General features: G+C 49.5%; 1 protein-coding gene across 1 annotated transcript in view; it reads right to left on the reverse strand.

The window, feature by feature from the left end:
• The window catches only part of XRCC1 (X-ray repair cross complementing 1), a 33,100-nt gene extending 20,606 nt beyond the window's left edge, over positions 1 to 12,494 (reverse strand). The window contains exons 1-5 of the mRNA XM_088449743.1: positions 12,406 to 12,494; positions 11,173 to 11,340; positions 9,555 to 9,647; positions 8,669 to 8,776; positions 8,161 to 8,319 (exon numbers count right to left, since the gene is read on the reverse strand). Coding sequence (XP_088305869.1) covers positions 8,161 to 8,319; positions 8,669 to 8,776; positions 9,555 to 9,647; positions 11,173 to 11,223 — 411 coding nt within the window. The 5' untranslated portion in view covers positions 11,224 to 11,340; positions 12,406 to 12,494. The remainder of the gene's footprint in view (positions 1 to 8,160; positions 8,320 to 8,668; positions 8,777 to 9,554; positions 9,648 to 11,172; positions 11,341 to 12,405) is intronic.
• Between the last annotated feature and the right edge of the window lie 1,502 nt (positions 12,495 to 13,996).

Consider the following 13,996-nt stretch of genomic DNA (forward strand, 5'->3'; position numbering starts at 1 on the left):
TATACACACAGCCTATAGGTCATTTTATACTTTATTTTTAATAATTTTGTGCCTTAAACAAAGTTTGATCCATCAAAAAGCAAAGAATTCACTATCTCAGTCATGCTGAAAATATTCTGTCTTTCGGAATATTCCATAGTTCGCAATATTTGGATATGGGAGACTCAACCTGCAGTATATAATATTTAATTATGTGTTTGTTGGTGGTGCTCCCAAAAGCCCAATATACATATGTGAATTTAAACAAGAAGATGTGATAGTTGCTGGGGAACTCTTCATAAATATTTATAAAACTTTAAATTTTAACCTTTAATATATATCAATAAAATGATGAGGTATCTATATAGAATCGTAAAGGCTAACAGGTATACCATATATTTCACCTGCAGCAAACAAACTTATATTATGAATTGCAAAATAACAAGAGATATGGTAAGAACTTACCTTTGTTATCTCTGTTTCTACGAAGTCCATAGGGTCCACAGGGTTGACCTTGGGGTTATAGCTGGAACAGGATCCATGGGCACCACACAGTTAAGCTTTTAGCTCCCAGGATGCACTTGGGTCCTCCTCTATACCCCGCCCCCGAGCCACAGGCACCTCAGTTGGTAAGCAGCCTAGGCCGGAGGAGAATATGGAACAGAGAGAAGGAAGACTGGAACACACAAGAAACCATACTCACAGCAATAGGAGACGGAAAACCGGTGACCAGCCACACAGCCCATTTGAAGCCAGGTGCGTCAGGGCGGGCGCCCTGTGGACCCTATGGACTTTGTAGAAACAGAGATAACAAAGGTAAGTTCTTACCATATCTCTTGTTTTCTACTTCAGGGTCCATAGGGGGTCCACAGGGTTGACCTTGGGGATGTCCCAAAGCAGTACAACTAAGGGCGGGGACGCTCCTGTGCTGAAAGGAGTACCCGGCGCCCAAAGGAAGCATCCTGAGAGGCAAAGGTGTCAAACGCATAGAACCTCAAAAACGTTTGAATTGAAGACCAAGTGGCCGCCTTACACAGCTGAACAGCAGAAGCGCCACGTCTAGCAGCCCAAGAGGGACCCACAGAACGAGTGGAATGAGCCTTAACAGAGGCTGGCACAGGTAAGCCCTCCTGTGCATAAGCCTCACAAATAACGGAACGAAGCCAACGGGCTAACGTTTGTTTGTTGGCAGGCCAACCCCTCTTGTGAAAACCAAAGAGGATAAACAAGGAATCAGACTCCCTAACCGAAGCAGTCCGGTCTACATAAATTCTAAGCGCCCGGACCACATCTAAGGAAGTCTCACCAGCTGAAAGATCAGGGGACTGAAAAGCTGGCACAACAAGTTCCTGATTAATATGGAACTTCGAGACCACTTTGGGCAAAAACTCAGGACGAGTGCGGAGCACCGCTCTGTCCTGGTGAAAAATCAGGAAAGGAGGGCGACAGGAAAGCGCCCCCAATTCAGACCCTCCTGGCCGAAGCAATTGCCAGGAGAAAAACCGTCTTAAATGTCAGCCACTTGAGCTCCACCGCCTCAAGAGGCTCAAACGGAGGACCCTGCAGGACCCGTAGCACCACCGCCAAGTCCCAAGGAGCCACAGGAGGCACAAAGGGAGGCTGGATCCTGAGAACACCTTGGAAAAAGGTGTGAACGTCTGGTAGTATTGCAATCCGCCGTTGAAACCACACGGACAAGGCGGACACATGAACCTTCAGAGATGCAAGGCGTAAGCCGAGATCCAATCCTGACTGAAGAAATTCCAAGATCCTAGAAACTCGGAACACCTGAGGATCATAAAGTCTGGACTCACACCACTGAAAGTAAGTGTGCCACACTCTGTGATAAATCCGTGCTGAAGCAGGCTTGCGTGCCCTGAGCATCGTACCAATAACCGAACTGGAGAAGCCCCGAGACCTCAAGACGGCTGTCTCAAGAGCCACGCCGTCAAAGACAGCCGACCCAGATCCGGGTAAAGGCAGGGCCCCTGAGACAACAGGTCCCGACATTGAGGAAGAAGGTACGGAGCGTCGATGGAGAGGCTCCTCAGATCGGAGTACCAAGGACGTCTGGGCCACGCCGGAGCTACCAGCACGAGCATGCCGCCGTCCTGCTTGAATTTCCGCAGAACCCGAGGAAGCAGGGATATCGGAGGAAACAGATACGCCAGGTGAAACGTCCATGTCACCGACAGCGCGTCCACCAGACTTGCACCTGCGTCTCTTGTCCTTGACCCGTAAACGGGCAACTTGTGATTGTGACGGGAGGCCATCAAGTCCAGCTCCGGCAGTCCCCACCTGTCCACTAGTAGCTGAAACACCTCTGGGTGAAGCGACCATTCCCCGGGATGCACGTCGTGACGGCTGAGGAAGTCCGCCTCCCAATTGAGGACTCCGGGGATGAAGACCGCCGAGATCGCTGGAATGTGACCCTCCGCCCAAGACAGGATACGACACACCTCCGACATCGCTGCCTGACTGCGAGTTCCGCCTTGGTGATTGATATACGCCACCGTGGTGGCGTTGTCGGACTGCACCTGTACCGCCCTTCCGTGAAGAGCGGGGCCGGACGACTGCAGGGCCTTGTATACTGCCCGCAGTTCCAGGATGTTGATGGGGAGAAGTGCTTCTTCCGCTGACCAACGACCCTGAAGCGACAAAGAGCCGGTCACTGCCCCCCAACCCCGGAGACTGGCATCCGTCGTGAGCAGGACCCAGTCCGGGATCCAAAATGGGCGCCCCTCGACCAGATGAGCTGTCTGAAGCCACCAAGCCAAAGATAGCCGAACGTCCGGAGACAACACCAGCACCTGAGAGCGGATCCGGTGAGGTAACCCGTTCCATTCTGATAGAATCAGCCCCTGCAGGGGCCGGGAATGGAACTGGGCAAATTCCACCATGTCGAATGTCGACACCATGGACCCCAGAACTCTCATAGCCGAATGGACCGACAGGCGGCAACGGCTCAGGCAACTGCGTATCCGCAGCTGTAGTGAGGCGACCTTCTCCGGAGTCAGGAAGATCCTTTGCAGACGCGAATCCAGCAGGGCTCCCAAATGAACCATCCGCTGTGATGGAATCAGAGAGGACTTTTTCCAATTTATCAACCACCCGTGCGCTTGCAGGCAAGCGATCGTCAGGTGGAGATGTTGAAGCAGTACCTCCGGGGAGCTCGCCAGCAACAGGAGGTCGTCCAGGTACGGCAGCAGCCGTACATTCTGGTTCCGAAGATGTGCGGCCATGACCGCCATAATCTTCGTGAACACCCTCGGTGCCGTGGAGAGACCAAAGGGTAGCGCCTGGAACTGATAGTGGTGTTGAAGGATAGCGAACCTCAGATACCGCTGGTGTGAAGATGCTATCGGAACATGGAGGTAGGCGTCCTGGATGTCCAGGGACACCATGTAATCCCCCGGTTCCATCGCCAGAATGATGGAACGTAACGTTTCCATCCTGAACTTGGGAACTCTGAGGAATTTGTTCAGAGACTTCAAGTTGAGGATAGGGCGATGAGAACCATTGGGTTTCTGCACCAGAAACAGAGACGAATAATACCCCGTCCCTCGTTGTGATAGAGGAACAGGAACAATGACCCCTGCTTTCAGCAAGGACTCTATAGCCTCCTGAACCTGTAACGCCTTGGTCTTGTTCTGAGAAGGACTTGTGCAGAAAAACTGGTGGGGTGGTCTGTGCCGAAAAGACAGGGCGTACCCCTGGGAGACCACTTCTCGAACCCAGGCATCCGTGGTGGTATTGTGCCAGCACTGGGCAAATAGAAGAAGTCGGCCTCCCACTCTGAGGTCCCCCAGAGGGAGGCCCGTCCCATCAGGCCGCAGGTTTATCTTCCTGCTTGGAAGAAGGGCGCCGAGCACTCCAGGCTTGCTTCTTGGGTTTAGAGGCCGTCTTACTCGCAGACTGTCTCGGGAAGGACTGACCTTTCGCCTTACCCTGAACCCGAAAGGAACGAAAAGCCGAACTCCGAACCTTAGCAGGCAGTGCCGCCGAAGGGAGGAAGGCCGACTTGGATTTAGCCAGGGTGTCCACTATTTTGTCCAAGTCCGGACCAAATAGTAATTCCCCATTGAAAGGTAAGGCCTCCAGACCTTTCTTTGAATCAGAGTCCGCTCTCCAGGACCGCAACCATAAGGATCGGCGGGCAGACACCGCTGCAGCCGATACCCGCGAGGTCAGCAGACTAGCATCTAAAGAAGCTTCTCCAATGTAAGAAGCGGCGTCCCTCATTTGTCCCAACAACGCCCGCTGGACATCTGGAGCGTCGTCCGGGAAGGTATCTTCCAATGCATTGGCCCACCCCTCAATGGCCTTGGCCACCCAGGAAATGGCCATGGACGGTCGGGCCACCGCCCCGGAGAGGGAGTAAATAGACTTTAAGCAAGTCTCAACTTTCCTGTCCGTGGGATCCTTCAGCGAGGATATCGACGGTAATGGTAAGGTGGCGCCCCGAGTTAAACGGGTGACATGGGAATCCACCGCCGGTGGAGTTTCCCATTTTTTACAATGTGCCTCAGGGAAGGGGTAATTAGAAGCCAACCGCTTCTGAGGAAGGAATCTCTTACTGGGCACCTGCCAAGCTACCGCCATATGATCCGTCAACTGATCCGACAGGGGAAACACCGCAGAAGCCACCTTAGTTTTTTTGAAACTAGGAAACTTCGACCTAGGAACCGGTGCCTCATCCTCTATAAGAAGAATAGCTCGCACCGCCCTAACTAGTGCTCGCACATTAATGGACGACTTGGTATCCATTTCCTGGACCGAGGCGTCCGAGTCAGTGTCATCAGGGACCTCCCCATCATCTGAGGAACCCTCTGAGTCCGATACCTGAGCAGCCCGTGTCATGAGTGGGCGTTTAGAAATCCTAGAAGGCAGGTCAGTCTGCAACATTGACTGAAAAGCCGAGGAAGCGGCCGCCAAATTTTGCACGGAGTTGGAGAGCACATCCACCCATGGTGGAGGCGTCGCCATAGGGGCCTGAAAAGGTACCACAGGCTGCTGCGGCACAGGGGAAGCCTGTATATACATAGGCAACCCCGCATAGGGACCAACTGATTGAGACCCAGGAGGACTCCGCAATAACTGCGGGACACCCGGGGAATGGGGTATGGTCGGCTGGGGCACCGCCCTAGTAGGGAGAGCAGTCGGGACCGACAGACGGTCCGCAATAGACACCAGCACTTGACAAAACATCGCCCACGGTGGTTCCTGCACCAGAGAAGGTCTGGATGGGCCAGGAGCCACCTGGCATCGACTACACAGGCCATCCTGTGACAAATCCTCCCTATCTACTCCTGCAGAACAGCGTCCGCAGGAGGCCAACACCGGAGCCACTGAGCGCTCAACCTCCTCGTCTGACATGACAGAATATATTATATATCTGGCACCAGGGTAGAAGTGAAACGCACTCACCGGTGTGCTGAACAACAGCCCACAATATGGCACTGAGTAGCACACTACTGTATGTGACGGACCTCACAAATACGTGATCTATATAAGTGAGGTCAGTAGAAACGCCCCTCCCCCACACACCTGCAGGGCTTGTAGAAGTAAAGGGATAGGTATAAGCTGACAGTAAGCGGAAAATAAGCACAGACAGGCAGCACTAGCAAAAAGCCACATACCATGCAGGAAGATATACTCACTGCACCTTTACACTACAATCAACCTGCCCAGATTCAGTGTCTGGGAGGGCTATAGTGCTGTGTACGCTGTCCTTAATCAGGGGAGAGGTACACAGGGGGACCGGTCCGCGTGCTCCCTGAGATCTGCGCTGCCATTGTGGGAAAATGGCCGCTGGAGACCTCAGAGGAGGAGTGGCCGAGTAACTGCAGCTCAGCGACGCCAGACTCCGAGCTGAAAGGCGCGCTGAGCTGAGGGGAGGAGCCGCTGACAGGGAAGGCTTCCTCCCCTGGCTGGCCATAACCCCAGGGATGCTGGCTTCCCGCTTGCCGGTTATCCCTGGTGGTCTAGTGGTCCCACGGGTTATGGGGGGGGCCCGCCGCCACTGCCAGCAGCCTCCGGTCTGTCCCCAGGACCGGAGGCTAAAGGACTGCATTTAAGGCATTCCGCGCGCTGCCGCTAGCCAGCGACGCGCGGCTTACCTGAATCCCCGGCGACTCCGGCAGCAGTCCTGGGAGGTAGACAGAGTCCGGCTAGTACGGACTCTGTCCTCCCGCCGCGATCCCCAGATCAGTACTGGCGTCGCAGCGCCAGTCGGGGATCAGAGCGGCAGCGTGGGCGTCTGTACAGACAGCCCTTCGCTGCCGTCTGTAGTAAAAATAGATTAAAAATAAATAAAATTTAACTTAAAATAAAAAGCTTCTGGGGGCTGCTCCTGCAGCCCCCCTGCGCGGTGACCGACTCCGGCCGGGCACCAGCTTACACTGAGGTGCCTGTGGCTCGGGGGCGAGGTATAGAGGAGGACCCAAGTGCATCCTGGGAGCTAAAAGCTTAACTGTGTGGTGCCCATGGATCCTGTTCCAGCTATAACCCCAAGGTCAACCCTGTGGACCCCCTATGGACCCTGAAGTAGAAATATGTGTTAATTAACACTAATACACACATTATATGGAGAAATATTCATATAATCTATAACCCACTGAACGTTCAATTTTAATTCAAATCGTCAAAATTATTTAAAGTTTGATCGCACAATGACACATCACAAGTAAATTTGTTGCACCAAAAAATTGCTCAACCATGTGCCTCCTAGTCCCATCTAGTCTCTTTTAACCTACAGCACCTGGTATTCCAGGTGGTCTCCCATCCAGGCCTATTACTGTATAGCTTTCAAGATTGGACGAGATTGGGCAAATCAAGTAATGTATGGCTGAAGGTATTAAAAAAATAGGAACATGCTATTCCGCACTGGCACATGGTCAGAGCATAAATACATGTAGGACTATCACAAGTGAATAGTCCATTTTATTAATAAAACATACAGGGGTATTCAATAGGAAACTAAAACTTTACCGTCTATGCGGGTCGAAGTTTTCGCCGCACATCGGAGCTTTTGCCGGCAAAAAATTATCGGGCGCGCCCCCGATTATACCCGTATTCACTATGAAATCGTCGAAAACGGCACCCGGCGAATGTGGAATCAGCGAAAACTTCGCTGATTTTTGGGGAAATGACCATAAAAAACCCCAAAAAGATGCTCTGACATGGGGGATCACTGTGGATACCCCCGATTAGCCCTGCTGAAGGTTTTTGGGGTCTTTAAACGGGCTCAATAGCTGCTATTTTGGGGATTTGGGAAGGTGGTGAAGAATAGTATTTAGAAGTGTTTTCGGCTGAAAATAAATAGCCCCAGCAAATTTGGGGTACTTGAAAATGGGGGTGAGCATATTTAAAAGTTGCTAAAGTTAAGTTTTAAAAAAAACGTGAAAAATCCACCTGCCGCAAACACCTGCAATGAAAAAAACACCTGGGGCATACTTGGGGCCCCCCCTAGATTGTAGTTCGCCAGTTTTTAACTTTGTACCCCCCAATTTTTTTTCCGCCCCCAAAATGAAAGTGCTTTTTTTGGGGTCCTCTGAGGTATTATTTTTCAATTTTTGGACACAGTTTACCTTTGGGGGCCTGTCTGAAGGCTGCAGGGTGGTTTCCGAAATGTTGCACCCCAAAACCCCAATTCTGCACTTTTTTTCGCCACCCATTCCTCGGTGATACTTTTCCTCAGGGTCGAATGCAATATACTTTTCGCCCCGGGAAAAGTTTTCAAATTGAATATTGAAATTACGTCATCCGAGCGAAAACATCGCTGAAACGGCGTTTTCGCTCCATATTGAATACCCCTGATAATGTTCAAAAAACAGTAATGCATGAGCATCCTTTATTTGTTACACATCGAGATAATCGATTTTGTTCATGCTGAGTCATATATAACGCCCGTGTAACAAAACTGAACAGAATAAATACAAATATCTCAACAATTATATGATAAGCTGGTATTACCAACCCATACATTACATCATCACTAAACAGTGATCATATCATTATGTTATAGTATAGAAATGTTACTTTTACATATCACAACGTTCCAGTATCCTCAGTGCTCAGCGCGTTTCGCCCGGCTGAGGGCTTGTTCACCTCATCCATCACTGCGTAAAATGAGGGGGGGGGGGGGATAGGAGAGAATTGGACGGGGAGGACACTACTTACTTTGGTGTATGGCTGAGTGCACACTATCTTCACCCTATCCCACTTCTTCTCAGCTGCCGCCTTCACCAGCTTGTCTGGCCCGAACATCCGCAAACGATTCAGGTTATTGCCGCTCTTGCTCTCGCTGGGTGACATGAAGGATGACGTTCCCAAGATCACCTGAATAAAGAGACAAACGTGTCGGGGATTCAGTGAACGCTTACCATTTCATAAACCAGACAGCGTTTGTGTATTTTTAAAACATTTCCAGTGTTTCAAAAAGTTTAATCCCAGATTTAAAAATAAAAATAAAACTGAATTACACTGGAAGGGTCCTATATAGTTGCTTTAATTTTAGGAAATCGGGGCCTGCAGAAAAGCCAGGAAGGCCTGCACCAGAGTCATGGATGTACAGATGGAGATATATACAGGAAAGCAGAGTGCTGTAATCATGTCCTACTAGTAAATAAATGGACCCGGCTCCTGTTGGGTCACCTCACCCGAAGCAAGGACAGTCTCCCAGGCTCACCTCATATTCCTGCTCGCTGACAGACGTCGAGTGCCCCGCCAACACCTCAACAAAGGCCGAACCTTCATTTCCTATGTCAATACTATGGATCTGCTCCTCCTTCTCAAACTGCAGCAGAGACAGAATCATATCATTCACTTATTAAGGACAAACAAGAGATGATCAGCAAAGGGTAGGCTGAATGGTGAATATAAAGACAATATAAGATGGTTTCGTTACCCTACAGACATCACAATGGAAATGACACTAGCATAAGACTAACGCTGGGTACACACTAGAGCAGGGGTCTTCAAACTTGGCCCTCCAGCTGCTGTGGAACTACACATCCCAGCATGCACTGCCACCTTTTTGATATAACAGCATGCTAAAACTATGTGCAGTGCATGCTGGGATGTGTAGTTCCACAGCATCTGGAGGGCCAAGTTTGAAGACCCCTGCACCAGAGGATAATCAGAACTAAGAATTTGCTAATAAATTAATGTTAACTCAGTGTTGTAAGAAAACAAAACGTATAAAGCGCGTGGATACTTTTTCTAGCCACTTCTTGGGGGAGATGTACGAATCTCTGGAAAATGATAAGTTTGAAAGTGATAAACCACCAGCCACTCAGCTCCTAACCGTCATGGTACAGGCTGTGCTGGAAAAATTACAGTTAGGAGCTGATTGATTGGCAGTTTATCAATCTTCAATATATCACTTTCCAATAGCTTAGTACATCTGCCCCCTTGTTGCAAATGTTATTAATCTCTTTTGTACAAGCCATATTGTGTTTTAGGCCCTGCTGTGCTGTAAGAGTAAAGCAGTTACCTAGTCCTGAAGATATAGGAGCAAGAACAAACAAGACCCCCCCCCCCCCAAAACACCTCCTTCCCCAACATGATCATACCTGCAGAATGACAGAGACCTGCTTCTCCCCGGCCTGTCTGGCTTTCCACTTACGGTAAGTGTCAGGCTTCAGTAGGTTCTCTGCTGTGTGAGTCTAGGAGACAGAGGTATGTTCAGAGGAGAAATAAAACTACAGCCTGCACATTAATAACTAAGGGCCTGATTCAGCAAGGATCGCAGGTGCAAAGCTGCACGTAGGCTATAGATATATGATGTACGCACGTAGGCTATCGATATATGATGTACGCACGCAGGCTATAGATATATGATGTACGCACGCAGGCTATCGATATATGATGTACGCACGCAGGCTATAGATATATGATGTACGCACGCAGGCTATAGATATATGATGAACGCACGCAGGCTATAGATATATGATGAACGCACGCAGGCTATAGATATATGATGAATGCACGCAGGCTATAGTTATATGATGTATGCACGCAGGCAGCTTTGCAATATGATCCTTGAAATCATGCAAATGCAGCAGGAGGTGTATGACACCCCCTGCTGCATTTGCGATCCCAGTACTGCGACGGAGGTTGCCGGTTGGGATCACCATCGCGACCATCGGTGGACGGCCGGCTGAGTAAGCCTCAGCTTACTCAGGCTGGCCGGCTTGCGAGCCCAGCAGACTGCGTTCGTCCATAAGCAGTCTCTGGGCTGGCCACTCCCGGAAAACGGGGCGGACACGTTTCCAGGAAGGCCGTCCGGCCCTTAAATGCCTCTGCCTGTCAATCAAGCAGAGGTATACAAGGGCTGGCATGTGTGTTAGCATGACCCAGAATGGGTCCAGCGCATGCGCAGATTCCTGATAATCGGGAATTTGCGTTCAGCAGTGCAGCTGAATTAGCCCGAGACCATAATGTAACTGGGCACTTTTTAGGATGAGCTGGCAAATTCCCTCTGTAAAGTACACGGCGGCCTGTCAGTCAGTACCACAGGACACCCCTAGGTTTCTACTACACCTCCTTTCTCAATATGAGAGATGAGAGGACCCTGCTGGTGCCCTGGTGGAACACTGTAAAGGCGAGAGCCACAATCAACGTGAGATTTTCTGCTTAACCTTGCAGGCCCCATTAGGTTGTCAGGCCCCTATCTTAGCACATAAGCACAGTTACACAAAAACAACGCCAAGAAAAACAAAGTGGACCTGCATGTATTGAAACGTACACTTCAAACTTCATGCACAGACATAACTAAAGCAATCCCACAAGGGACAAAACGATCAAGGAAATTGTACGACACTTGTGTAAAACCTCACTTTTCTTTGATACAGTTGCTACAAAGAAACTTGAGCTAAATGCACTGCCTGAGTCTGCGATCGCATACACACAAAACATGGCTCCAGCGTCTCTTTTCAGGCAACCATTCTGCACAACCATAGGGTTACACTGGAGGACAATTATGGAAGGGTCTGCGTATGTGGCTGCGTATTAGTACTTGGATTTGCGATGGAGCCTGTGGGAGGCTCAATACAAATCTAGGCGCCCGCGAATTTAGCACCTTTTCGCATATCCTCTGCGTACAACATCACAGCAACGGTGGCAATAGCGTACATTTCTGAATGAGGCCCATAGTTCTATGCTAAACCCAGATCTATGTACAGTACTCACCGTATCCGCACTACTGCAGGAGACGACGTGTTTGAGTTTGATTTCCGGCATTATTCCCTGTAACCGGCTTACGGTTAGGCGGGCAGCGCACAGGAAACTACTTCAAACCGAGGACTCCACCAGCCAAGTCTTTCGTATGCAGTACCAATAGCTGCCAATGCATGCCCACTGCAAATAATACACATCATTAAAACTATATAGAAGAATAAGTCTACAATTCAAATGGCTTTCTATAAATCAGCTTCTTCTTGTTGTTTTACAGCTTTTATCATGGGGGGAGGCTAGTCCGTCCCTGTGTGGTTAGGCTTAATGGGAGACGCTGCAGCACGCAAGATGCTGATAACTGAGAACAATAGCATTCATTTCTCTACAGGCATATCTATCGATGCCTATGTGTACCAGATTATAGTGTTCATAGAACTTTAACTTCTGCAAACACAGTTCTTAGGCATATTGCCAGCTACTGATGAACTTTTATTATGGATTTAGGGCCCGTACAGACAATGGCACGCTGCCCTGCATTTAGCAGTAGGTGGACACTGTGCCAGCCACGGACAGAACAGCAATCACGTGTAACTAAACTGTACCAATCACTGACCCCTCCCAGGAGCACAGGACTGGTCATGCCAGCATCTCATACCAATGCTTGTGTTACAGGACCACCTATGGGCGACCGCAGAGGGAGAATGACAGACCGGGGTGAGCTCGCCTGTGAGAGTAACACGAGTCACAATATCGTCATATCATTATATTATATACAGCAAACCAACACCAGGCTGGCAACTAACATACATTAACTTATATGAGGGCATGGATTCCATGTCAAGACATGACACATGTATGTTTTGTATGGAAAGCATGTCATTGTCACCTTAGCTTTGTTTATTGTCTCTGGCTTCTTGTCTCCATGGTGTTCTATGTGGGTGGTTGTGTGTGATTTTGATATATATATATATATCACACCATATATATATATATATATATATATATATATATATATATATATAAAATCACCAAATATAGATATATATATATATATATACACACACACACACACAGGCACCTGCATTACATTGTATGTTTCCTATAAACACTGAGTAAAACAATCTCATTGCCCCAGCTAAGTATCCTGCCTCCCATGCACCCGCCATCCCTGTATGAAGCACAATACACAGTGACAAGACGGACACACACGCGTGTCTGTAACTACAAACACCCTGACCAACCACGCACAATAATTGTGAGACACTTCCACGGAGAGACCCCACGAGCAGCGATCCTCCCGCCCCGGAACTGACAACACAGCATCATGTTGCCCACAGGAAGCCGGGTGGCCGCCATGTGCACACACCCGGAAGTAGGTAGTACGTTTTACCTGCGGCGGCCATCTTCCTCCACCCAGGGTGACGTCTCCTTCTGTGCACATCCGGAAAGCGCGGCTGCCATCTTCCTACACCCGGAAATGTGTTTTCAGGTCATTTGTACCATTTGTGTGTGGTGCTTTATTAGGGTTTTTGAGTGAGATTCAATTGTGCAAATAATTATATGCTGGTAAAAAAATATAAACTGCCATATAGAGCCCTGTCAAGTGTACATAGAGAAGCACCACCCTGCTAAACAATGGTTTTATGGGAAGCGCTTTGGATTTTTGCCACACCGTGATTAATGCGAGCTCTAATGTTTTACTTATGCTGAGAGCCTGATGGAAACGATTGTTCGTGGGGTTGTTTCTGTGTTAAGCATAATGGTGCATACACACTGGGCGATTAAAGTGGACGACTGAACGATATCGTTATCGTTCAGTCGTCCACTTTATCGTCCATTTTTAACACAAAAACGAACGATAATGCTGATGCGTGTTCCCGCGGGTCGTTCGTCATCATCATTCATCGGGTTAACATGCAGGCCAACCTGACGATATCGTCAGGTTTGCTGCATGTTATGGAATGGGGGAGAGAGCCCGGCGCTGAACGATATCGTTAATGATATCGTTCAGCGGGTGTGCTCAATGTCATGAACGACATTGAGCACACCCTGCCGGGGACACACTAGACGATATCGCTCAGGGAGCATATCGTCTAGTGTGTACGCACCATGCAACGATATGCATCATGAGCGATATTGTTAAGTGTTTCCCCTGCACTGCCGGGCTCACTGTCGTTAACGGCATTGAGAATTCACACTGAACGATATCGTTCAGTGCCGGCACCCTCCCTCCTCCCCGTACTTTGTAGAATCTGATGATATCGTCAGGTTGCCCTGCAAGTACGATATTGAACGTGGTGAACGATATCGTTATCGTTCATATGATCTAACTTATCGTCTAGTGTGTACAGGGAATTATTTTCTAAGCATCGGCTCAGCAGCTAGGTGTCCAAGGCATACTTGCCCACATCCTGGCTGCTTCCTCCGGGAGGAAGCAGCCAGGTCGGTGTAGCAGGGGGCGGGGCCTGTATAGAGGGGCGTGGCCAGACACATTACCAGCGTTTAGGGCGGGACTGGGGGCGGAGACACACGATTGTGTAATTTAGGCTCCGCCCCCGCTACACAATGCAATGCCGATATCTCCGGCATTGCTATGCGGGGGCGGGGTTATGATGACACGATTCAGCGTGAATCGCGTCATCAGCCCCTCCGCAGCGTGGGTTTAGCACTAAATTGCGAGGGGAACTGGAAAAGTCGGGAGGCCTGCCTACTTTTCTAGGGGGCCGGGAGCGGCACCCGATTTTCGGGAGGCTCCCGGCCAAATCGGGAGAGTAGGCATGTATGGTCCAAGGAAATAACTGTAATGCTGCATACACACACTAGACTATAAGATGGACGA

The sequence above is a fragment of the Taudactylus pleione genome, unplaced genomic scaffold (genome assembly GCF_031769625.1).
Source record: "Taudactylus pleione unplaced genomic scaffold, aTauple2 ptg000494l, whole genome shotgun sequence".
Lineage (NCBI taxonomy): Eukaryota > Metazoa > Chordata > Amphibia > Anura > Myobatrachidae > Taudactylus > Taudactylus pleione.